The following is a 27,419-nucleotide window of genomic DNA, read 5'->3' on the forward strand; positions in this document are numbered from 1 at the left end:
AAGTAATATTTATTCAATTTTGCCCTTGCACCAATCCCATTAACGTCAAAATCACGTTTTTTGAGTGTGGTTTTTACCTTCCTGATCAAAATCGGTCGAAGGCAAGTCAGAACTGTAGAAATTGCAACTCATCGAGTGTACACGTAAAAAAAAACTGCACTCAGAATTCTTAGGTGCACGGTCGCTAGTCACTTGATAGGTAAACTTGGCACATAATTAATTAACTTTATTCGGAAGTCCACTTAACAGTTTGAAAAACTCTCGGAATTAATTCCATAGTGACACAAACTTCCTGCCAGGGATTATAAATTATAGCAAAAAAGTTCATAACAATACAAATTTCATTTGCCTGCCGCTAAAACCTTTAAATTTGTTGAGTAATATCAATGTTAGGTCAAGCTGTGGAGCTACCAACATAGAAGAACGTTAAGGAGCAAGGAAGGAATCCTGACTATACTTCTAAAAGTGAGGAGCGAGTGGCTATACGAAGCAATCTACAGGATCATTGTCAGGAACAGGGCTAAAGAACAAATACTGGAGGAGTTGGATAACCTCATTTTCCATATTTTAATAAAAGGAAATCGACTCGAGTGTAAAAACTTTCGAAACATAATGCTGTTTTATTCTGCCTAAATATAAGACCATTAGAGGAGTCCTTCGTCCACGAGTACTAAGGTGATTTTCGTAAGGGTCACTCCATCATGGATTAGATTTTTCCGTGCTCAGTTATTAGACATACTCCGGGAATACAACTTGCAGACTCATGATCTGTTTGTAGACTTTAAGTCTGCGTACGATTCAGTCAAACGAAATCAACTGTGGCACATAATGCTAAAACATGCTTCTCCGACGAAACAAGTTAAGCTAATTTGTCCGATCCTGGTTAGGTCAAAATCATGCGTAATACGAAGAACAAACGTGAAAAGGAACGGAACTATCATTACGAAATTGCTCATGCTTCTTGGTTCTGTGGAGTACTGTGGCAGAGGCCTTCGAAATTGAAAACAGAGAGATTGGGACCTGTTATTAACTCTGCCAAAAGAAAGTCCACGTTTGCTTGCAGGGAACGTGGAAGTCCAAATGGCGTTGCTGCCACGAAGAAACTGTATAGGGAACAATATGAAGTAATGGAGGTACTCATATACTTTAATACGTTTGTAACAGCAACCGCGAATGGGTCACTCTATGGATTACGTAATCAGCTCTTGTAGGTTGCAAATTCGCACAAAAGTGAAACTGTACAGAACACCAATTCTCGCTGTGACCTTTTACAGGCATGAACCATAGACGCTGAAGGAAGCTGATCGACGAACGGCACAAGTGCCTGAATCACGAGCTGCATCAATTATAGGACAAATATGCTGTTACATATAGTGAAGTGAAGTATGTGAAGTAGCCAGAAGCAATCAGCAAGAGACTGTGGACTCCGGGGCAGACTCACACCCAATGGATGTGCGCTGTCGAGGATGATGCACACGTTAACTGGTGTTCGAGTGAATTGAAAAACGGCGGCCCAGGACCGCCTGCAGTGGACCGTCGTCAATAAAGTAAAGATAATCAAAGTAAATTTGATAGCAACTGCATAGCTTTCCGATTTTTCTTGTTAATTGTCATTACCCTTTAAGGACGGCTAGTTTTTTGCAATTTTTCGGAAAATTATTACTAAGAAACCACAACTTTTCTTAGAACGTTGGAATATGAAGCATAGCTTAGCTAACGTTGCTCAACTTTCTAGGTCACGCGACCTATTTTAGACAGTGTTTTTACTAAAAGATTACCAATTGTATGGACTAGTGCTTAAATATGTAAGCAATTTACATTAAATGTACTGCTACAATGGATTACCCATGGATGCTCCTTAGGTTTGTTCATATTACACAGGAATGTGAAGTAGTCAACTTCAAATAACTCATTTTTCCGCCAGACCGAAAGCGGAGTCTAGGAAGATTGGACTAAAAATAAATACCTCGAATCAAATCAATCATACAATAACGGAAGAAGCCCAAAGACGACAAACGCGCGCCTCCCATGGATGGTAGCCGTTGACGGCGACAACCTACAAGTGGTAGATGAATTGGTGTATTTGGGATCACTAGTGACCGCATACAACATCAGTGGGGAGATCCAGCGGCGTATTTATAAGCCGCAAATCAGACCTACTTTGCTCTTTGCAAAACGCTACGATCAAGAAGCATACATCGCTGTACGAAGCTGACAGTGTAAAACCTTTATTAGACCAGTAGTTCTCTATGAAGTTGAATGGACGCAGCACACGGAGGTCATACGCGTTCTTGTTGTGTTCGAGCGGAAGGTTTTGTGGACGATATTTGGCGGAGTACAAACTGAGAGTGAAGAGTGGCGGAGGCGTATGAATCACGCGCTATAGCCTACAGGCACTGCTTGAAGAGATTCCCATCGTACATCTGACAAAAGTCGGTAGACTACAGAACGGAGGGCCGGACACGTTGTTAGGATGCCGAACGACAGTGCGATGTAAACGGTTCTCTTTAGCAACCTCACTGGCTACAAGAACAGAGACCTCACCGTGGTGGCTCTACCAGGTTGAACATAATTTTCGACTTTGAGATGCCTGAGAAATTGGAGATGAATGGCTAGAAACGACTAGACAATTGACTAGAAACGAGTTGAGTTGAGTTGAGACGATTGCTTGAAATAGCACGAGTCACCCCGACTCAATGCTGCTGACTGATCTGATCTGAAAGTTCAAGTTCTAGTCGTCGTTGATTAAAGTTTAAAATCCCTATGCCACATTCCAAACATAAGATTATTTCTGGTAATCGGATCTTATTCATTTCCGCATTTTCGAAATCGGTCTGGTGAATATGGCGGGTAGAGTAAAACTTTCCAATTATAATTTTTATTTTATTTTATCGACATGGTCTTATTGAAGTGAATCTGTAGGAGTAACCGATTTGAGTAATCAACATGATGGTCAAGCAGCTGGAAAGGACGGCAATCCCGCCAAACTTTTGAAAATCGGAAGCGAACAACAGTTGTATTGTGTAATCCACTACGTTATACTAAAGGAATGGATTGAGGAGGAACTACCTACGGATTGGTTGAAAGGTTTGGTATACCATAGTTACAAAAAGGGTCACCGACTAGAATGCAGCAATTATCGAGGCATTACTCTCCTCAATTCTGCATACAAAGTTCTCTTCAGCATCCGGTTTCATAGGCTGAAGTTATTACAGAAAATCTTTGTTGGCGAATACCACTACGGGTTTCTGAGAGGGACGCTCCACGATCGACCAAATCTATGGGAAGTGTTTGTTGCAAAAAATCCTTGATAAATGACGGGATTTCGTCTTACAGTCTCGCCATTTGTTTATAAACTTCAAGGCGGCGTACGATTCAGTTAAACAAAAGGAGTTGTGGCGGATTGCGCTTGAACATGAAGTTCCAATAAAACTGATTTGGCAAATACGTGCGTCGGGTGAGACATCGGACTCGAATGTGACGTTAGATGGTTTGAAAGGTTTGTTTGCTGTTCAACATTGCATTGAAAAGTACTATTCGAAAAGCAGGTATGCAGAGAAGCGGTACCACCATCACGAAATCTCGTTCTCATTCTCATTTTGCAGTCCTCTATGGAGCTTGCAATAAGGAATACTTGCAAATCATCAGCATATAATAGTTTGCATGTTTAGGTTTTAAAAACACACGCCTTTGAAGTATATGAGGAAAAGTAATAATCCTAAGTTACTTCCATGTAGGACAACACACTTATTGCAAAAAAAAAATCGTGTTGTTCTGTACATTCGTTCTTTCTGGACAAAAGTGAATGGAATCAAATGTGAATCATTCATTCATTTTGAACTGCCGATAATGGCATACGAAATTAAAACAAACGTAAACATTCCTCCGAAGTTTTAACTAGTTTCTTTCAGTCAGCTTTTTAGTTAGTTTTAAAACGCAGGTAGTTTACAAAATTAAACTTTGAGGTCTAAAATATCAGTCATCAGCAAGAAAATTGACTGACAGGTTATTATTTATTTTGGACACGCGTTGTAGCAAAACAGTATTGCACGAAACAAACAGGCCTCTTTTTCCTATCCGGCTTATAATCTACAATTATTTTCGGTGAAAATTTTAATCAATATAGTCAACATATAGCTGGACAATAAATAATTGAGGGTGACTAAGAATTCAAAGAGCTCTTTTTTCTCGAATGAGTCAGACTACTGCGTCTCTTGATTTGATCTTTTCTAGTATAAACAAATCCCTACAGACATGTCTGGAGGATAGATACTGAGCGAATCAACAAATGAAAAAGACTCAAATGCCAAATTATCAGCGGATCTATCTTTTTGGTGCGCAATCCTTTAATACAATATTGCTTGTGTCTGCTACTGCAATAGCTTCTCCATGATTCAGAAATTTTGGATTTGTTTTGCTAGTTTCACTAGTGGGGTTTTCAGTTTATCGTACAAACGTATCTAACCAGTGTATGAAGAATGAATAATAAGCTCCAAGCAGAGCACTAACTAATCCGGAAATGCGAATACTCACGTAATCATGAAATGCTTTGGCCTCGGATGAATGCTCGCAGGTGTCCCGTCGTTCCGGTGCCGCGCAGTAGAGATCCCAGAATACGCACCACCACGAGTGCAGGAAGCCCGGAGGTTCTCCTAGTGTGATATTCTTCTCCCATCGTATCTAATTCCGAAAGAAGAAAAAAAACAAACCAAACGGGAAGAGCAGTTATTATAGACATAAGTTGGGCCCCAAATGGAAATGTACTGCACTACTCCAGTCAAAATCTCACCTCGGATAAGAATGTTTGTGCTGCTTTCGATGCCCCTACGTGTAATAAATATTCATATACATATAGTGCAATTCTGTAAAAAAAAGAGATAAAAGAAAAAAATAGAATTAGTTGACAATGACAGAAAAACTTTAAATAGTTGTTCGTATTCCAGCAGAATAAAATTCCAAAAATTCCTTCAAAACGCTGCTGGGAAAACCAAACAAATTGAAATACCAATGATTATTCCTGCGAACGACCGTAACAACCGTAGCGCCATCAACAACCACACTCATACGCTATCGCACATATGTAAATGAAAATCTTGCGATAGTTTTGCTCATAATTTATGTATGCGCGAATCATTTCGGTCCACCTTCGGCAGCCGTTTCCCGTCGTCGTTACCCACCAACCCCTCATCATTCAGGGTTTACCGAAACCCTTCGGCCGAGCCTGGCGTACAATTCTACAGCGATTTTTTTTTTTTCATACTGCCGTTGCCCTGCTGGCTGGCTGTTTGCTCGGTGGTTGATGTATGTACCGTCAAACTAACCCCATAACTCAATGATTCAATGGGTTGTATGTAAAGCGAGCTAGTACCGTACTACATATGTATGTGCATGTAGGCCTGCGTCTACCGCGACCGCCACTAGCCGATAGTTGCTTGCTAGCTAGCACAACAAACCAACACCAGCACCAGCACAACAACAACAGCAGCAGCGCCAGGGAAGTGAAAATGAGTGCCCCTGAGTGCTACTTTCGTCATTGGAAGCGTGCATTTTTATAGCTACCCTTTGCAAGGAAAAGCTCACGGGGTTTGCACATGTGTGCAGCAGGGAAGCCACGCTTTATCATCCGACATCCGTTGTATATCATCATCATCATCATCATCAGCGTCATCATCATCAGCGTCATCATCAAATGCAATGATTGCCATTAGAAGATGATTGTAGGGTGGTGCAGTATGTTGCTAAAGGAACCTTTTTTGTGAATTGTTGAAAACAAAAACAAAGAGTAGGTAGGTAGACCTTTTTAAGAAGCAATTTTATGCAAATCAGATGGAACCAAGGCTAATAAAAACGAATTTATTCGTTTGTGGAATTTTATTAATTGTGAAGTCTGATGAAGTGATAATACCGTCTTGAAATATGTGTACACAATCAATAAAGTAAATCAGCTTCGGTTCGTGCGAAACCTGAGCGTAAACCAGTCATAAATTTAAAACCGATTGCGATGGATGGCGCTTAGTAGGTGGCTTATGTTGCTTTCGTCTTTCGGTTGGGTTAGCATCACGGCACAACTCTTCACACGTCGAAATACCGGTTTGGTGAACGCAATCGAATGTGCTCTGCTGCTGCTGCTGCTGCTGCTGTAGGGACTGTTGAGACGCTGCCGATTGCAATGCGTCGTCCGTCGATTGGTGTCCGTCTGTCCAGTCGTTGCAATGCAATATGGTACACAACCGTTAAGCAATCATCAACGGCGACGACGACGAAGACGTCGTGGTACATATTTGTGCTTTCAATAACTTACTGGTGGAGTAAGTTTGAAATAAAAATTTAAATGTAATTCAGTAAGCCAGTTTCTATAGGAATGAATAACTTTAGATAATATCTGTTTAAGATTTTTCCTTCTCTTTTCACTTAATTATGAAAGCAAGCATATCCTAATTATACCACACAATAAAACTTTATCGGCGTTGCAAAATCACCAATTGTGAGTGAACACGCGATATATAGACAACAAATACTGCAACGCAGTTATGCAGTTCACAGTTTATTCCACAAAATTAGCAAGATTCGACTCTAGGTCATTACCTTGGGCAATGAATTTAGAAAACTAATTCAAAATGTATCAATATTTACAGTTTTATATCATTTATGTTATAGCATTTTACACGAACGCTAGTGGTTCTTGTGGCATCGCGAGTGTGATATAAAACACAATAAAAACGCAAGAAAAAAATCAATCTGTACGGGACACTTTCCGGTACGCTTGGTCATCCGGAACAAGCAATCTAGTTTTGAGACTGTCTCGAAAAATCCTGGATGACTGATCAGTTCCAGCATTGTAGGAGTTTGCGTCCCCAATAGAGATAGCTTTCAAACCAAATCTTAACATACTAATCAAAATAAATTTATACAATTATAAAAATAAAGGTATTCGCAAATACTAACTCAATTTGTGATAACATATGATGAGATATGGGTTTGTCTAGATTAACTTTAATCATTTTAATCTAATTTTAACCAATCTTATGTAGTTTAGTTTAGGTTAGATCCTGTTCTTATCTTCCTAGTCAAATAAATTTTATCCAGTTAATTCCAATCTAATCTAATCGAGTTAAATTTTTTATAAAGATAGCTGGTTTAATTAAGTTGATGCTAAATTGCCATACACCGCGATCCCATCTATTTCGATAATCACACAATTTAGACAACTTCTAAATTCGGCCCAGATTCGATAAGCGGATTGTCACGGAAAAAGTTTTTAAGTTGTACTTTTTTGGCGACAATCTGCTAATCGAATCTGAACCGAATATAAAAGTTGTCTCCGGGTTTCTCGGTCTTGGGCTGCCACTCTGCAGTCGCCCATAATCAGTCCGATGTGTTGTCCGCTATTCTGAAGCTTGATTTTGAACGTAGCACGTATTAGCCCAGTCAGTTTTGTTGGAAAACCAAGTTGAAGCATAATCCGTCCTAGCTCATTTGGTTTAACTGTATCGTACGCCGCCTTGAAGTCTATAAACAAATGGTGGGTCTGCAATTGGAATTCTCGGAGCTCATCAAAAATTCGTCCTTCCCGAAAACCACACTGGTATTCGCCAACACAGACTTCCTGCAACGGCCTCTGTCTGAAACAAGATGCGGGAGAGAATTTTGTATGCAGGATGCCCCGAGCCTGTGGTCCTTTTTGTAAATAGGCATATAAGACCTTCCAACCAGATCGTAGGTAGTTCCTCCTCAGTCCATACCTTTAGTACAACCTGAAGGATTGCACAATACTGCCGTTCGTCACCGACTTTCAGAAGTTTAGCGAGGATACCGTCCTTTCCAGCTGCTTTATCGTTTCTCAGCTCTAAAGCTGCCACAAATACAGATTTTTGTGCATGCACTCATGCACTCATGGCAGCTCTGTTCAGCTGTCTAGCTACTTTTTTAACCTCCTCTAAAATTTGTCTTCAATTATTATCATGTTTCTGTTGACAGCTTCATCTTGTTAACCATTCAACAGTAGGGTATGTTGCTGCTTCATCGTAATTGCCTATTCCCGTCTTATCCAACACAAATTATTAAAAATATCAGCGTTTTTTCTGACACACGATGCAAAATTAGTTATTCCCTATTATTTTAGTTTGTTGACTATCATACGCAATCAATCAAAGTGAGCTGAGATCTTTTTAAATGCATTGTTTCATTAAAGAATTCCTACCAGCCAAATTTCCTACGTTTTTTCGTGCGACGAAGAAGAAAATGTCTACTAATCGTTTCACTTTCCGCCATTCATAAATGAAAATAACTCACGCAACGCATTGTCGTTATTCTGCAGCCGGGAAAACTTGTATGACCAGCAGCAACTTTTGCAGAATAACATTTGTCATGCCGTCTTACACAAATACATGCGCGCTAATTTCATAAACATTGTTGTGATTTTTAGTTCGGACGATGAAAAATTTTGATAGACGGATTTAAAACGGTACGACGAATTTAAGGAATAAAGTCAGTTGCGTAATTTCAATAAAACGCTTTAATAATCGCTTTTTAGTGATTTTAAAGTGCACGGATCGGAAGATAAGTGTTAAATGTTGAGTTAAATCAACACAAGAACTTTTGGAGTATTCATTAAATCCATCCAAGAAATGATGACCCCTACATTGAAATATTGTTTGCAATGCCTGGCCGCCTCCGATCGTTCGGTAAGCAGGTTTCCCTCCTTATCTCTGCACATAACAGGAGTCGGCACGGTTCGGTTCCTGATTCCGTGAGCGTTTTAAAAATCGTGCCTCTAGAAGCAATTCTCCGCTTCCGCAAGAACGCGATCCCAGTGCTAGCGTTTCCCATGACGGTGAAGTCTCTTTTCGGCAGCACTAGCATCTCGGTATCTCTCTGCTCTGCTCTGGTGTATCACAGTTGCAGCTAACATGTGAGTTCTAGCTTGATTCTTCTCGTCAGTCACTCGTTGGCATTCTGCGGCAAACTACTCACTGCCAGTGACTGTAGCAGTAGTATCCAACACTTCTCGCGCTGTAGTACTGATCGCATCGTGGATGTGCTTCCACTGCTCGTTCAAGATTTTTCCAAGTTGTTCACCGATCCGCTCACCGGTTTTCCGAGAGTACTCTACTGCCACTCCTTCCGTCCGCTGATAAGCCCCAAATGTTCAATCGTATCTTCCTCGATGATCTCCGTTTGAATACGTTGGACCACCGGGCACGAATTTTGCTTACTACGTGGTCCGTGGTCCGACTCGACATTTGGTCCTCTGAAGGACCGCACCTCTGCGACATCCAAGAAAGTTCCGACCATGGACCAGAACAGCTAAACCTGACATGTGTAGGGACGAGGGAGGGGATCTAATCACAAACGAGCGCGAGGTGGTCGACAGGTGAAAGCACTATTTCGATGAGGACCTTAACGCCGATCTCGAAGAGATCCGGCGAAAAATTTGTCAGGTGAAGAATTATAGAGCCGCCGGAAAGGACCGGCTCCCGGCAGAGCTCTAGAAAAATGGCTAAGAAGCGCTAGCAACGGCACTTTGGATAATTTTTAGGATTTGAGAGGACGAGAAACTACCGGAGGAGTGGATGGAAGGTGTAGTCTGTCCCATTTACAACAAGGGCGACCGGCTAGATTGCTATAATTACCGCGGCATCACGTTGGTCAACGTTGCGTCGTCTATACCCAATAACAAGAGAATTCGTAGGGCAGTATCAGGCGAACATTTTGGGGGCCCGTGTTACTATGGATCCAATTTCACTCTCCAACAAATCCTCCAGAAATGTAGGGAGTACAACGTGGCCACACATAATCATTCCGTAGATTTCAGGGCAGCATACGATAGAGTCGAGCGCGAACAGCTCTGGCAGATAATGTACGAGAACGGTTTTCCGGGCAAACTGACGCGACTGACTGATTAAACTACGTGCTTGTTTCGGGGGCACTCTCGAGCCCTTTCGAATCGCACAGTAAGTTGCGTTAAGGGGATAGACTGTCCTGTATGTTATTCAACATTGCTATTGGAGGTGTGATCTGGCGAACGTGCATCTGAACCAGAGCAACGAACTTTTACAAAAATAGCCAATTCCTAGCCTTCGCAGACGACCTCGACATCACTACTAAAAACCTTGAGACGGCGGAGGCAATCTGCGCCAAACTAACAACGGAGGCTTAAAACGATTGGGTTACAAATCAATCCGTCTAAAACCAAATACATGATAGAAAGAGACTCCAGAGAAAACAACGTTTGCCTCCCACAAACTAACTATTGACGACGATAAACTGGAAGTGGTTGATGAGTTCATATAGGGTAAGGAACGAGTTAAGCAGTGTTACCTATTTTAATCAGTTGAACATAAATGATCCGAAAATGCACTTTTTTATTCATATTTTCAAAATCTTTTGATAGGATCATCTTCACAAATCACTTAACCATACATTTAATTCACACAAACACAATTTACTGGGTTTCCGACAAAAAATATGATGAATTAAAAATTGTTGTCCAAAAACATACATTTTTCAGTTGCTCTTCAGCAATCGCCACCTCGCTACTAACGAATCCATCACAATTTTCAGCACTGATTACAACCACTCTAAAAGTCAAGCACTCAATTGTCACATACCATATTATTCAGTCTCTTTTTTTCTATTATCTAAGGCTTTGTCACTAGCCGAAAGTTTTATTATTTTCTAACAAAACTGAAAACAAATTCTGAACTGACGGAACCTGTTCACCATTAGCAGCAGTTGCAGCACAACTGATGAACTATCGTGTTGCCAAGACACTGTTTCGGTTCTGGAAATAAGAATTTTAAGTTTGAAATTAACTGAAACCTCCTATAGTGAAAACGTGGTTCAATACTTTCAAGAGAAATGTATGTTCATAATTAATTTTTCTTTATTAAAAACAACACAAAAGACAGCTTTTTCAATAATTTTCGAAGATTTTCTCAGTGATTTAATAAAGCAACGATGTGTTTCAATGTTATTTGCTTTGACAACACTGTTCTGAGTCGGATCGTTTGTACTGCTATATGTTTACCTCTTTTGTTCTCCCACCATCCTTATGAACAGCGAGTGAGACGTCAAACTCGCAGTTTCCCATAAGAACACCAGAGAATAAAAGAGACGACGAATACCGTTTGCCGAACGGTGCGGTGAGTGTATGCCCCGATAAACAATTTAGACAGATGGCATTTTACGCATCTATGCCGATACGCTATGCCGATTACGCATCAGATGCCGATTAGTAGGTAGCGGATAGGAACGCGAACTTACTGAATAGGGGGAAAAGTTCGAGGGATTTTTTAAGGGGACGTAAAAAAATTCAGATTTCAGGATTGCTTAAAAAAGCACCTTGCGGGTGAAAATGGGTTCGGGCTGTTCAAAATTAGTTCCGCTGCTCCAACTTTTAAAGCGAAAAATCAAAAGTTTAGCTCAACAATAGTGTCTTCCAATGGTAACAGCTTGAAGAACTAAAGATAGCAAGAAGATTGGTATGCTGATATCCCCCACTTAGTCAACCCATCGCTTGTAATAAGGTAAAACAATCAGTGACCCGCTTAGACTGCTTAAAACTAGTTCTTTACCCTATATGGGATCTCTGGTCACCGCCGAAAAAATACAAGTAAGGAGATTCAATCACGCATTCATGCTGGAAGTTAAGCCTACTTTTCCCTCCGTAAGACGCTTTGAACAAGGAGCACAAAGCTGACGATGTACAAAACGCTAATAAGACAAGTAGTCCTCTACGGACTAGAGACAAGGCAGTAACTTTGCTTACAGAAGACATACATGACCTTGCTTAATTTACACGAAAGGTGTTGCGGATTATTTTTGGGGGAGTACCAACGGAAAGCACAGGGGAGTAGCGTAGGCGTATGAACCACGAGCTGCAGACACTACTTGTAAAGATTCCCATCGTACACCTGATAAAAGTTGGGAGATTAGGCTGGGCCGGCCAGATCGCAAGGATGCCAGACGACTATGCAGTGAAATCCGTTCTCTTCAAGAGTCTACTAGTCAGTAAACCTAGCAGTAATTTAGTAGCGCAGGTATTAGTTTCAGCTTTGTGTAGAGTATTTAGGGAGTAAGCTGCGATTCTTGATGCGAAAACATAACAGCTTATCAGGGGTCTGGTTTTGGTTACAAACATAACAAATAGTATTGGATTTTTCTAAAACACGCGAAAATATCTTTTAACCTTCTGCGGCTGAGGTGCCCTAATCTTACCGATTATGCTGACGTGGTAGTCTACTGGACACCCAAACTTAACTTAATAATTCTTATTATTGAATTATGGATATTCAGATCTTAATTATTTTAGAATTAAGAACATATATTTAGCAACCTATTGGATGTAGTAAACCCGCAGATATGAGTTGGGAAGACATTGCAAACTTCAGAATCAAAATACAATACATTACAGAACTCGTGCATTTGTCTGATTTTCGGTGTCTGTCAGACTACCACCTCAGCCGCAGAAGGTTGATTATTTTGATAACCAGCTTAACATTGAACTTAAAACATTAATTTAATCAATATTATTCGAGAAAATAGTTTTCTGCCAAGTAGGGATTCGACCTTTTGTGTTTTGGTTTTCGTAAGCAGGCAAAATCTCGGGTACTTTTTCATTTCGACGTATCTGCAAATGAAAGATTCTCTTCGTGTCTCCTCTCTTCCGCTGTTCACGGTGATACTAATGCATTTTGACACATCAGCTTTGCATGAATCGGTTGCCAGAGTCACTAGCTAGCCAAATGTTTTGAAAATTTTCTTTTCAATGCATTAGTTTCGCCGTAAAAAGCGGAAGAGAGGAGACACGAAGAGAATCTCTCATTTCCAGATACGTCAAAATGAAAAAGTACCCGAGAAATAAGGGTTCGTTTTTTTTATTCGGCCAAATACAATTTCGGCCCTCTGAGACAGTTGTTGAAGCTCGGTCATGTGGATCTCAGCTATTTGTTATTCGTCCATTCAGTACCAGTCCTCTGAGTCGATGCGAGGGCTAGAGAGACTAACAAGAATCCGTAGACCTAGAAAAGCGTATAAACCTAGACAGATCGGGAGGTTCCTCGCAGTGTTCAACTCTTCCGACGAGAGGTCGCCAGCAAACCTGCAACCTCGCCCTGAATCATCGATGAAAAGTCATATATTTCTTACGGCATTATTACGACACTCTGCCAAATTGTCCTTTATGTTAATACAATGTTTTTATTGCAAACCACATTATGCCAAATGAATTTCTGTTAAATGGGCGGCCTCGGTTCTCATTGTATTATGTTATGACGGAGTGATGATTGGCTCAAATGCATGTTCGTAGGAAAGCAAAGTTTTTTAAATTATGCCTAACGTCTATTATGCCTATCGTCCATTATGCCCATCGTCCATTATGCCTAACAGCCATTATGCCTAAGGTCCGTCTGCCTAACGTCCGCCTGCTTATCGTCCATATGCCTAACGTCGCGCACCCTGTATCGAGATGCTCAACGAATTAGCGACGAGGAGCCCAGCACCGAATACAGTGGAGAGGAATTCTTGATACGGCAAGAGTCACCCAGATTCAAGGCTCTAAGATGTTAGTAGTAAGAAGAAGTAAGAACCTGTTACAAGTAGGCTCAGTAGATGCTCATTTGACTCCAAAGCCTCAACACTAAGCAGATAATGTGTGGTTAGTAGGCATAGTCTGATCGTCAGTTACCTTCTGGACTTTGGGATTGGGAGATTCAGGACTTCAAAGTCCTGCCAGTAAAAATACTGGACGTCAAGTAACTGTATGCAAAGTATTGCTCGACAACCGAAATCCGAAAACAAGGAACATAAAGTTTTGAAATGTGTGTTTTTACAGAAGCAATATTTTATATCGAATATGTTCCGCGCCGCACAGGAATACTTATGTGTATGATCGTTTTCTATTCCCTTTCCATGGTCGAACCGTTACAAAATTAGTATCAAAATAAGTGGAAAGGTCTGTAGAATCGAAATCTGAAATAAGAATTTCTTAACGGAAAACTAGCAGTCATCAACTTTTCATCGGAGAGTCCCATTTCGGAAGCAGTTTTTGAGCAGGTTCTGTTTTTAGAAATGTATTCACTGCATTTTTCTTGCCAATCTGAACACAGCGAATATATTTTCATGAACAAAATTTTTGTTTCAAGCAAAAAAACTGCTTTTAAAATTTGCAAAATCGATGGCAACTAGTTTCACCTTAAAATTTTTAGTCGGTCACAAAAACACAGGTTTGAATTTTCGAATATAGGTATAGTGTTTAGTGGTATCAAATGATTAACTCTACCACGGTGAAAATAATAACACTTGAATTAAGGTAAGTATATATGTACGTGCACACAAAACATGACATTTTTCTTATGACAGTAGATATCCACTCGGTACAAAAATATACCGAAAAATTGGACCAACGCAGACAGAACAATTCCTCAAATAGCCCAACCAAGCCGAAACGCTCTTCCCGATCAACAAAAATACGCATTCAACCAACATTAATACCGTACACACTCGTTTCCTTGGGAGCCTACCGTTGGTCTCTCTCCCCACTCGACCGATAGCCCCAGAACCTTACTTTTACTGCTGTCAAAGTAGACACACATTTCATGAAATTTTATTTATACATTCGCATCCAAAGCTTCTTCCCAGTCATACTCCCCAATTGTCGTCATTGTCGATAAATATTTTCCGTTGTACCTATTCTTGTTGTTGCTGCTGCTGTTGCTTTTCACGCTATAATGGCCAATGTTGATGTTTGTCTAGCAACGACGACGACGACGACGACGACGGTCCGATTTGCGTTCGTGGATCTTCTCATTCGGCTCCAGTTATTACCTTGTCCCGAGCAAGATTCGCCATTCTTAGCGTATTTCTTTGATTTGCCTTATCTACTCTCCGTAGTCTGCCTCCTATCGAGTCTGAACTGACAACTCACAAAAAACAGCATAAGAACCACCCTAGCAAGCGAAAATCGGTCGATCAATTCCCACACACAGCCACAAAGCGCGCTGGTGTGAGCAAACACCTTACTCGTCCTCAAGCAAGTTTCCACCCACACACACCGGGTCCTGGTGTCTGTCCTACCGCCGCCCGGGGGGAAGCCGGTGGAAATTTGTCACCCCCAATTGTCAAGGGAACCCCGATAAGGAGGGCGCTATTTACGTATGCTCCACATACATGGAATGCTCGGCAGCATATTCAAATCGCGCGCTGGTTGTCGGGAGGAAACACGGGGCACACGGTGTATGTACTACTGTAGGTACCTACGTCTACCAATACCTACTCTCTCCAGTGCGCTGGTTTGTGTGACTGACTGTCCGACTGACAACACCGTCAGCAACAGCAGCAGTAGTAGAGTAGCAACAGCGACGCAGCAGCGGCCAGCAGCCACGACCGGCAGCAGTGGAGGTCGGTCGTAATATTTATATTTATTTTTGTAACTGCAACTAGAGTTGATTTTGTGTGCCCAATGCAAACTAGACCGGTCATATAGACGAGCGAAACAGACAGACAGACAGAGACCCTCTGCTGTCGACCAAATGGAACTCTGCTGCGGCCTGCACCGCGTATTTGGCACTTTTTTTTGGATTTTGGATAATATTCAAATCTCAATAAACGCCATTTTTATGGCGTTTCGATTTAGAAATGAGCGCATTTGTTTCACACTAAATGTCCGAGCTATGTGTTTGATGTTTGATCAGTTTGATTCGAAAACGCTTTTTTTCAATTTTGTTTCAATATTCTATTGAAATGGTTATCATAATATTTAAAAGGAATGACTTTAAACATCTTTTTATCTTGTTAGAGTGGGAACTATTTTGTCATAATAGTTCGTGTTTTACAGTTAGCAGATTACTTTTTAAGAAAATGTTAGTTCTTGTCATTTTTTCTCAATCCATGTACTACCAGAATGTGAGAGGTTCTTACACAAAATTATTAATTTCATACTAAGTTGCAGAGGGAGTGACAACCTCGTTTCAACTCAATAGAAACACCATATCACGGCACAAATATTTCATGGTTCATGTAATTATCATTAACTTTTCGAATTTACTCAAACTTACTGTTTACTATCTTATTCACTGCACTCTTTCTGTCTATCAGAACATAATGAATTCATTTTCTCGTACAGAATTTTTGTTTTGAGAGTGAAAACTGTGATAACAAACTAACCAACTGAAACCGTGCAGGTCGTTTGTTTTTGTGACCTTACAGTCGGGCATTCAAAACGAGGCATAATAATAAATTTGAAGAAAATCAGATCTTGTTAGATTTTGAGGCAGCTCAACATCAATGTCAACGATAGATTTATCTTCCGCACCATAAAAAGGGCACAAATAAACGAATACATATAAATACAGTCAGAGAAGTAGACCTCTGTCTACTGTTCGCACCAAGACCACTACAAAACGAGTTAAGTAGGAAGCAAATTTGGCGATCAATGATCTTTGGTCTTCGAATGTGATTGAATCGTCGATCAGGAATATCATCAGAAATGAATTGAAGCTCAAAGCATGCCGAAAGAAGCGAATTCACGGATTACTGGAGAAGCAGACCATAGTGATTGGAAGTAGGGAGTTAGCTACGGAGTGATGTCGTCAGAATTTGCTCCGTATACATACTACCGGAATGTGAGAGGTATCATACTTAAATTACTTGTTTCATACAGAGTGGCAGGTGTAACGACATCCTCGTTTCAATCTAATAGAAAGATTATGTCACGACACAAATAATTTGCTTAACATTCAAGTAGTTGTCATTGATTTTTTGGACTACCAGCAAGTATTTTCTTCGCTCACTCTATAGCGATACTGCAATAACAACGAATTGCGGAACAACACCTGGATGAGATCACAATACATCAAAATGCTGGATGTAGTGATAATATCCACACACAAAAAAGTATTTTCTCAAAAAGTTGACTTTATCTAATTGTGAATATTTTAATTGAAACTGAAAACATTTGACATTTGTGAGGTGCAGTTTGTTTTGAAAGGTTGTTTGGCGCTGTAATCATGGACTCGAAACGAGAAATGATATTAGACTTGCATTTGAAGTAAAGCTCAAAGCATACAGAAAGCCACGGATCCAAGGATTAACGGAGAAGTAAACCGAAGTGGTTGGGGTTGAATTTCACGAAGCGTCAAACTTCTATTAACCTTACTATAGTGCTACGAAATTCGTCCCAAGATGGAAATTACTGCTTCCAACAGAATTGTGCTCCTTCTCATCAGTCAAAAGCCTCCTAAATTAAATCTTAATCTTAATCTTAATTAAATCCTAAATTAATCTTAAAGCTTTGCTTTTTTAGCTCAATTCCTTAGGTTACATTGCATGATGATATATGCTCAGTAAAATTGGAAACACAAAATGCTTTCATGGCTTTTATTTGGAACAATGCGTGCCAGCTACGACGCCTTTCATAAATTCCTTCGAATGGTAATTGAAGAAAAGGCAGAGAGATTCGAACTGACATAACCTTTGCATATAATAAAAGTGTTGATTTGGGAGCTCACTGTTAAATTTTTTTGAGAATTTTTTACTTAATAGCAACCATAATTATCCTGTATAGGTCAAATTCGATCATTATCCAAGAAGTGGATAGTCAGAGGTTCGATTGTCGAGTATTTTTACTCGATTATCCGAAGTAAAAAGTCAGTATTTTTTTCGGAATAATTCTAAATTATTATCGAGAGTATTAGTAGATATAGGATTGCTGAGCTGGTTCTTAACTTTCCACGCTTATGAAGGACTTTTTGCCGTGTTGGGAACTTACCACCGCGACCATTATTCTGGTCTATTGTGATATGTCCTTTTTTTATTTATGCCATGTCGTATCAGTGAGCTATCAAAGTTTGATGAACCACTTCTACTACTGTAGGTATTTATCCCAATCAGGTGATGCATTTCGTATGAAATTTATCACCTGATTATCAGCACCATTCCAAATAAATATCGCAGGGCTGAGTCAGCCCCTTATCAAGGTATCTACGTCGTTTCTGATATAGTGCAACACAACCGCTCAACAAATGTTTGGACCTTTCCATCTCATGATTACTCGTGATTATGAAGTCGGAACGGAAATACGCGAATCTATGATGATCACCTTGAAAATTAGAAGTAATTGGAATTTCTCCAAATTGTTCTCGTTTAATATTTTTTCAATAAAACATTATTTTATTGTTTAAAACGTTAATGTAAAATTTTTGGCCTAATGTGATAATTTTAGCTATACATGCCGGAATCGGTGAGATTTCCTATTTTTAAAAATGTACCACACTGGAGTGTAAAGACTGTCGAACCAGATTGGTGACAGAGAACGTGGAAGTTCAAATGGTGTTAGTGTCAAGATGGAACTCGCGAAGTAAACCGACGAATTGCAGTCGCGCATCGGGTTTTCTATGGATTACGTAGTCAGCTGAAGTTCCGTAGTTTGCAAAACAGACGCTAGATACGACTACTACTTTTCCCAGTGGCCCTTTACAGATATGAATCATGGGCGATGGAGGAAGCAGATCAACGAGTGCTAAGGGTTTTCGAGTGTAAAATTCTGCGATCCCAAAAAATCAAAGCCTTGGGTACAAACATCTTTAAGACTTGACCCTGCTTTATCGGCAAACTTCGCAGCCGGTTATTACACTATTGGACAATTACGCGGCTAGTGCAACGATCCTACTGATTCTAGCAGCAACACCCAGTCGAGATTCGAATATACGACGACTAGTTTGTTAAACTACGTCGTACCTCGATGCCAACTGGGCGGTCGATCGGTCGATACTTGGCGACAATACGCATGGATATGCGCTGTCGAGAATGACCATAAGTTGTTCGGTGCAGGATCAATAACGGGCCGTCGTCACAAAAGTCAAGTCGGTTATGCGGAATCTTCACTTTTTAGCGACGGTAATCGAGTTCCACAAATAATCGAACCATTTTTCTGTGTTTAAAGTAAATTTTGTATGTAATACGTGAAAGAATTTTCTGATTTGAAGGAGGCGAAAGCATAATTGTAAGCTATTTATAACTCTCAAATGCCACAATGTATCACATCCGAAATTTTTAACAAATAAAAAAGAATATCAAAGACTCCATGTGGCTTCCTTGAGGTATCTGGAAGGGCAAGCTATGTTTCGGAATCTTAAGTGGTAAGCATCAATCGCTCCAAATGGCGACCAGAAAATGATATGCAATTGTAAATGATAATTCTCGTAAGAACAACTGTTTTTTTCATAAAAGTTTTTATTTTGAATAAAAAAAATTGTTTCTTAGTGATTCTTTTTAATTAATTTTTTTTTTGTTTTTGGTTTTAATGAAACGTTACAAAAAAATTGTGGCATTTGACGCGAACCCAAAATCAAACTGTAAAGCAAAACATATCCAACATATTTTTTCAAACAAACTAACAATTCTGAACGCGTTTTTCTTCAACGCACAGTGTCTTTAAACAGAAATAACAGTGTACAGCGAAACTATTTGTAGAACATTCTTGCCTTGCTTGCGCTGCTCGGTCTCTTCCGCCCGAAAACCCATTCAGCAGGAGCCTACATATCCAAATGTGCATCCTCAACATATAATATACACTAACGAATCCAGTGTGAGAACACAACACGAAGTTGAACGCCACATACCGCGCGCCCCGTCTCGATCCGGTGTTGTGGTGGTACATAAGCAATCATCAACCTAACGTTGTTCTTACACTATCAAACTCGCTCGGATCTCGACGATGATAATCGTCAGCACAGAATGACGATGGTGCTCCCTGATGATTGTTTCTGATCACTGGTAATAGTTGTAGTAGCATTACTAACAGTAGTAGTCGTAGTAGTAGTTGTGCAGCCTCCTCAGTCGCGGAGGCCCACATCTCCTCCCAAGAGTCTTCACAGCCCGGGAGGCGCTCAACACTACTCCCGCCTAGCCCCAAACTCAACATAGCAGCTGCAGCAGCGAGTGCCTGGTGGAGTGAGGAGATGGAGTTGGATGGCTCGAGTATTTAGCACTCGTCACTATGGAAGCAATGCGCTGCTCACTGAAGATGGTCAGAATGAAAAGAATTGAAATAAATTCGGGTCTGATTATGTGCGTGGGAGTTGGCCGCTGCTAATTGGTTTGTTAAAGCTGAAGGGAACCCAGCATAAAGTAGTGGCGGCGCCGATGCTGACTGGAGCAACTTGCTGCTCAATTTGGGTTGCGTATGATTGGGTGGAACTGTGGAATTCCACTCGCTAACGGGAATGGATTAATCAGATAACCACAGAGGAAAGACGCTACTGTATTGCCGAAAAAAAATTGAAGATAAAATGAAATGATTTCGTTTACTGTGGCAGTAACAGCGATAAATTTGGATGTCATGTATTTAATAAACCTTCCTGAAAAACACTCGGACTGGTGCCAAAAGTTGCCATAACCAAGTGGTTCACCTTCGAACGTCACAGTTTCACTCGTTTCTCTTGGCATGGAATCATTGGCAAAAATCGGTATATTTGCGTGCAAAGAAAAAGAAATAAAAACTTCGACCGAAGTACATAATCTGCCATCCTGTTCCACCTGCCTACCTGCTGACTGGCTGGCTGGAGCCAGGAACTCGGGCAGACGCAAGTGAAAGAGAGAACGAGCGAGCAAGCGAGAAATATGACTCGGAATCATCATCCTCGCAGCAGAAGATAGGCACTGCAAAAAATAGCATAACCAAACCACTGTTTACGTAATGGAGCTTATTTACATTATGTATTCGTCGCCTGCCCGGTTCTGTGCTCCATCCAACCACCCAAAAGGTGCCCGAGAGTGTCATAAGAACAAAAGAGTACAAAGCTACTACCGTCATCTCGCCTCAGCCTCGACGACGACGAAGACGACGACGGCAGCGGGTTGTTTCTTTGCCCTCGAAAACGTTGCGCCTTCGAAAGAATGAAGAACAGAAAGGTGAATGTTATCATAATGTAGTGATCCCCGATGGGGTGTGTACACAGTGCGAATTTTATTGACAAACGAAATTCACAAAAAAAATTGCAAAAAGTGCATGCAGTAAAACCTACTTTTCGCAAATTAAGCTCTTTGATCAATTGAAAAACAAAACAATTAAATCTTAAGAAAAATAGATGATTTCAAAAGAAAATTTTGAAACACATGTCGCCAAACGTTTAAAACTTTAATAATTTGCTAGTTCCAGATTTTAATAGAAAGATTTTATAATAATCTATTGTTTCACTAATATTAACATTGAGCGACGTTTTTATCATTTTCATGAAACATCAATTGCATTTTTGTTTGAGTCCGCTATAGTCAATGATTCGAGCTCTGCTTTTTATATGCAAAGCAAAGCCTAGATGCTATATTCCGTTATCAAAACTTGACCTTCTGTTTTTATACGACAGACTTCGCAGCCAGCTGTTAGAGTGCAGGACAGTTGCAGGACCAGTTGCCACGATCCCATTGACTCTAACAGCCTCTCCCAGTCGAGATTCGAACATACGACGACTTATGACGCTTATTAGGCTAGCGTCATACCTCGCTGCCAACTGGGAGGCTCCTTTTATATGCACTGATTCTAAATATAACATCATGTCAAAAATTGCTCATCACTCTGTGAACAACTAAGCCTAAAATGTGCTTTCCCCACGCTCGAGAATACAACGTGCTCACGCATCTTATTTTTGCGGATTTCAAAGCAGCATAGGATACAGTCGAATGCGAAAAGCTATGGTAAAAAATGCACGATAATGGGTTCCCGGATAAACGGACGCGGTTGGTCAAAGCTACCCTAGTACGAGCCCTGTGCTACGCGCATGTTTCGGGGGCATTCTTCGAACTGCACAGAGAATTGCGACAACGGGATGGACTGTACTGTATGATATTTAACATTGCTATTAAATGTGTATTCCGGCGAGTCAGCATCGAAATCAGGAATCGAACCAGAAACGATCTTCAGTCAAAGTAGCCAATTCCTAGCCTTCACAGATGAAATCTGGTAAACAAACATCAGCTGGAATGACGTAATACCGGAAGATCAACGAAAAATGGAACAAATGGCCGGAAATCTTACCAAGTCATTACAGTTTAACACAGCTGAGTACACAAAACAACGTTCAACTGTTTACGTTCGACGACACGAGCTTGTCGGGCTATGCAGCAGTCACTGGCGACGAACTTCATCAGGCCTATTTGTATCGGTTAGCTCATGTAGAGGCCTTTCCCGAGGAGATCGGCATTCCAACAAACAACAACAAGACGCTATTGAAACCTAGCCCGTTATACGTACTTAATCCTTTCCTGGATGAGCAGAAAATACTTCGGATGCATGAGCGTGATAGGATCAGTTCGTGATTCTATCTATCTGATGTGATCTATCTGTAAACCTGATCATTTTCTCGAAAAATCATCATGTTACATGGCTAATAGTAGAGGGAAGTTCCCTTAGGGACACCTTAGTATTTTGGCGTCCATAAAATCAACGCTTCAGTATCTTCAGTTTTTATTCACGGCCAGTGTAATTTAAAATATTATTTTTCATCATCAAAATCAAACAATCATCGTAGTAAATGAACTGAGGCAAACATTTCGCATTACGAAGAACAGGCAACGGTTCCATCGCATCAAGGAAAGTTACCAGAAGTAGTGGTAGGACGTAGAACTGAAAAGCGGGCGAGTGTGCTTTCGACCTGTCCGGCTACAAAGATGGTACACATAAAAATTAGTGCAAACTCGTGCTTAATGGGTCAATGTGCCGTACCAAGAAAATTCTGCAAAGATCGTGCCGCAAATTTCACTGCAGCACGAAGTGAACTTGCTTCGAAACTCAAAAAGATAAACCCAGAGCAAGTAGCCAACGTCAACGAAATTACCAGTACCGAAGCCGAGTGGACATTTTTACCTCCAGCATCACCTCATATGGGAGGCACCTGGGAAAGGCTAACCCAGTCGGTTAAGAACCCCAGTAGCACACTTTAGGTCCATTTAGTTGAAGCAACCGAATTAAGACTGAAATTAGTCATATTTCGTCTACCACAACAACTTTGTAACAACCGTGCTAGTAGGGAAGCATCTGGTAGTGATGCAACCAGAGCGATTTCGAACCAATGGAATACTTCACAGTTCGTTAATAGAAGTTAATAGTGCTGATATTCAACCACTCCCTGTTGGAGCCTTCAAGTGTTCTCAAGCCGACAACTACTGTCTTCGGCGATAGTGCGGTGTTTTCCCGGCGAACATGGTGCGCATAACAGATCGAAGCAAATCTAATAGCGACGATAGGTACGGCAACCAGAGTGCAGCGAAGTTCTACCAGTTCGTTAAGTTCGTTAAGTTTTGGATAACGTGTTTTGTTTACGTCTGTTCAATATTAATTAATATTCGTGTCAAAATTCGTTTTCGTTACTCGGATTTCTGTGAAACCTATTGCGCATTCGCTGATACTGCTTGTGATACCAAAAACCAATCGCCACAAACATCGTTTGCCTGGCATTTCGTGAATTTAGTGCAAAATTTCTTTGCCTATTGTACACCGATTGCATCAATCTCTATATTGTTCGAGTGTAAGCATCAGCCAGCTTCGTTAACCAACCTGTCAAGTACGTCGAGTAGAGTTTTGTTTTGCTTATCATTCTCGCCAAGCAACGAATCAGAATGAGCAAAAAGCAATGCGGAGAATGTAAATATGAGATCAACGATCTCGAACCGATTTTCTGCGGCTTTTGCGAGACATATTTCCACATCAGCCAAAACTGCTGTGGAATAAACACACGCGGCTGGAAGGAATGTATTTTACAAGGAAAACTTTTATTCGTTTGTGAGGCGTGCAGAGTTAACTTGAACGGCCGAAGTATCCGTAGCTATATTGATGCTACTATGCATAGCCAAGTGAACCAAGTACCCGATCTCGTCAATTTACCGTCGCAAGTGCAGCAGCTGTCCGATGTCGTTGCTGCTTTGAGCAAGAAAATTGATGATTTCTCTGCTAGACCTAAGCGATTGCCTACTACACCGTTATCTGCAGACACCCCTACCGAGTCTGTTGTCAGAGTTAAACGCCGTCGGATGGACCGTATGCCAGACATTCGAGATAAAGTGTGTTGCGGAACAAAGCCTATAGATCTCAGCGATCTTTCTGTTCCTTCTATCGCTCCTCCCGCACCGCCTAAAAAGTTCTGGCTATACCTATCTGGCTTAAACCCATCGCTCACTGATGGTGATGTTCAAAAAATTGTTTTGCGATGTCTGAGCATTTCCGATCCGATTGATACTGTACGGCTTGTACCTAAAGACAAAGATACAAGCAGTATGACATTCGTATCGTACAAAGTTGGCCTCAACCCTGATTTGAAAACGATTGCATTGGATCCTACAACTTGGCCGACCGGCTTGCTGTTTCGAGAATTTATTGATATACCAAAAAACTCCAGTCGTCAAACATTGAAACCATCAGCCCCTCGCAGAATGAGTATTTCACCGGATGCTGCCACCCCCTGCTAAGTGATGTTACTGCCGCTGCCGTTTTGGACCCGGGACACTCCATACCAGGCATTATGGAAGCCCCTAATCCCCCCGACACAGTCGCGCAATCTACTGACTCCCGCCTTCGTCATCGTCCCGGTCCTGTGTTCGGTATGGGTGACGGGGTCTTCCAGCCTGCAAACTCAGGCAAGTATAATTGTTTATTAGAGCAATCGGTACCTGACGAATGTTTCTTCTATGTTCAAAATGTGCGCGGCCTGAGGACAAAAATCGACGAGCTCTTTCTATCGACTGCTGAGAGCGATTTTGACGCTATATTTCTGACCGAGACAGGACTAGATGACCGCATTAATTCGTTACAACTATTTGGCACGGCATACAACGTGTTTCGTTGCGACCGCAACCCAGACAACAGCAACAAGTCTACATTCGGTGGTGTCTTAATTGCCGTTGCACAGCGCTACCCCAGCTCAATCATACGCACGATGAGTGGCAACCGCTTGGAGCAGGTATGTGTAAGTGCCACTATCCGTAATAAAAAACTGCTGCTCTGTTGTGTTTACCTACCACCTGAAAAGGCTCGGGACGTCGATGTTGTAAATATCCACATTTCATCCGTCTGTGAGCTGTGCGATGCCTGCTCTGAGCGTGACACTGTTATTGTTTGCGGCGATTTTAATCAGCCGCGCATAGATTGGGAGCCAGCTGCTAATGGCATTCAGAACATCTCCACTTCCCATTTGCCCGGTGCCAGTGTGGCCCTAATAGATGGAATGAATTTTTTAAATCTCTTCCAAATGAACACGCAACGAAATCATCTTAGGCGCATGCTGGACCTTGTATTTTGCTCATCCGATTGCTTACTTACGGTCGACACTTGTATCACACCGCTACTTCCCGTCGACCCGCACCACCCGCCTCTTATACTATCGTTGCCCGTTCGAAACAATAGTGTTGTTACAGATGCTGTTGCAGTCGAAAGAGGTGAATTAAACTATCGGAAAATCGATTTTGCTGCTTTGATGGAATACTTGACAGACACAGACTGGAACGTCGTTTTCGATTGCGATGATGTTAATGTGATGGCTACACAGTTTTGCAGTACTATTTCTCAGTGGTTGAGTTCAAATCTGCCGTTTGTGAAGCGGCCAGCCACCCCCGCATGGTGCACACCTCGTCTTCGAAAACTAAAGCGGAAACGTAACAGCGCTCAACGTGCACATCGCCGTTGGAGAACTAATCTGACTCGACACAATTTTAAGCGTGCTAGTGATAACTACCGCCATCTGAACGCTTTGTTGTACAAATCGTATGTACTGCATGTGCAATGCGATCTTCGAAAGCAACCGAAAAGATTCTGGCATTTCGTTAACTCCAAGAGAAAAAGTTCTTCTATCCCTAAAAATGTGTGCTATGACGGTATTGAAGTAAATTCAATTGCTGACTCTTGCGAGATGTTCGCAGAATTTTTCGCTTCCGTATTTGCTGATGAAACTGCCTCGGATAGTATCGCTGAAATTGCTGCTGCGCGTGTTCCGGCCGATTTGGTAGATTTGAGTTTGTTTACCATTACTACTGATATGGTGATAGCAGCCGCCAAAAAACTAAAGCGCTCCTATTCTGCGGGGCCTGATGGCATTCCAGCCGTAGTTTTGAGTCGTTGCATAGCAGTGTTGGCTTATCCGTTATGTTCAGTTTTCAATAAGTCATTCGAGCAAGGCGTATTTCCTGATATTTGGAAACAGTCGTTTATGTTCCCGGTATTTAAATCTGGCGATCATCATAATGTGAGGAATTACCGTGGAATCACCAGTCTCTCGGCGGCATCTAAATTATTTGAAATAATTGTAAGTGGTGTGATACTGTCCTGTACTAAGAACTATATCTCAACGGCTCAGCACGGTTTTATGCCTGGTCGGTCTGTCTGTACTAATCTGTTAGAATTTACATCAATGTGTATTTCGCAAATGGAAGACAAGAAACAAGTGGATGTTATTTATACAGATTTAAAAGCGGCATTTGATCGAATTGACCATACAATACTACTACGAAAACTATCTCGGCTTGGTGCTTCTCAACAAATGGTCAAATGGCTGTACTCATATCTCAGCGGTAGAGTGTTGCGTGTAAAACTCGGCTCCAGTATTTCATCGGTGTTTACTAATAAGTCTGGAGTGCCCCAAGGTAGCAACATGGGACCTTTGCTTTTCTTGTTGTTCTTTAACGACGTCACGTTATCGCTTGGTACTGGTTGCAAATTAATGTACGCTGACGACCTGAAATTGTTTGCTCCAATACAAAATATTGACGACTGCCACCGCCTGCAAGAGTTGCTCGACGTGTTTGGTGAATGGTGCAAACTGAACTGGCTCATTGTGAGCACTGCTAAATGCGAGGTGATGAGTTTTTACCGCATTAAAAACCCGATTTGCTTCAGCTACACTATTGATGGTATTGAGTTGCGCAAAGTGGACCAAGTTAGTGATCTTGGCGTCTTACTGGACCCAAAATTGACGTTCAACTTACATCGTGAACTAATTATCTCTAAAGCATCTCGGCAGCTTGGATTCATTTTTAAGATTGGACGAAATTTTGAGGATCCGCATTGTCTAAAATCACTGTATTGCGCCCTAGTTCGCCCGCTGTTGGAGAATTGTAGTTTGGTGTGGTTCCCTAAACAGCTAACCTGGAACATACGGATTGAACGCGTGCAAAGGAGATTTATCCGACTTGCTTTACGACATCTTCCATGGAACCACCCAGATAATTTGCCCCCTTATGCAGACAGATGCCGTTTACTGGAACTTGACACACTAGAACGTAGACGCAAAATACAACAGGCATTATTTGTAGCCAAAATTATCAACGGCGAAGTTGACTCTCCAACGCTATTGACCATGCTCAATTTCCGGGCATCACAACGACCACTACGCTCAACGGGATTATTGCAAACGCAGTTTCACCGAACTGCATTCGGTTAC

General features: G+C 41.3%; 1 protein-coding gene across 4 annotated transcripts in view; it reads right to left on the reverse strand.

Annotated features, from left to right (window-relative positions):
• Window positions 1-27,419, reverse strand: part of LOC128738144 (single-stranded DNA-binding protein 3) — a 106,472-nt gene that overhangs the window by 27,246 nt on the left and 51,807 nt on the right. For all 4 annotated transcript variants that reach the window (XM_053833034.1, XM_053833030.1, XM_053833033.1 and 1 more), the window contains exons 4-5: window positions 4,790-4,862; window positions 4,534-4,680 (exon numbers count right to left, since the gene is read on the reverse strand). In XM_053833034.1, coding sequence (XP_053689009.1) covers window positions 4,534-4,680; window positions 4,790-4,862 — 220 coding nt within the window. The remainder of the gene's footprint in view (window positions 1-4,533; window positions 4,681-4,789; window positions 4,863-27,419) is intronic.

This window comes from Sabethes cyaneus, chromosome 2 (assembly GCF_943734655.1).
Source record: "Sabethes cyaneus chromosome 2, idSabCyanKW18_F2, whole genome shotgun sequence".
In the NCBI taxonomy this organism is placed as follows: Eukaryota; Metazoa; Arthropoda; class Insecta; order Diptera; family Culicidae; genus Sabethes; species Sabethes cyaneus.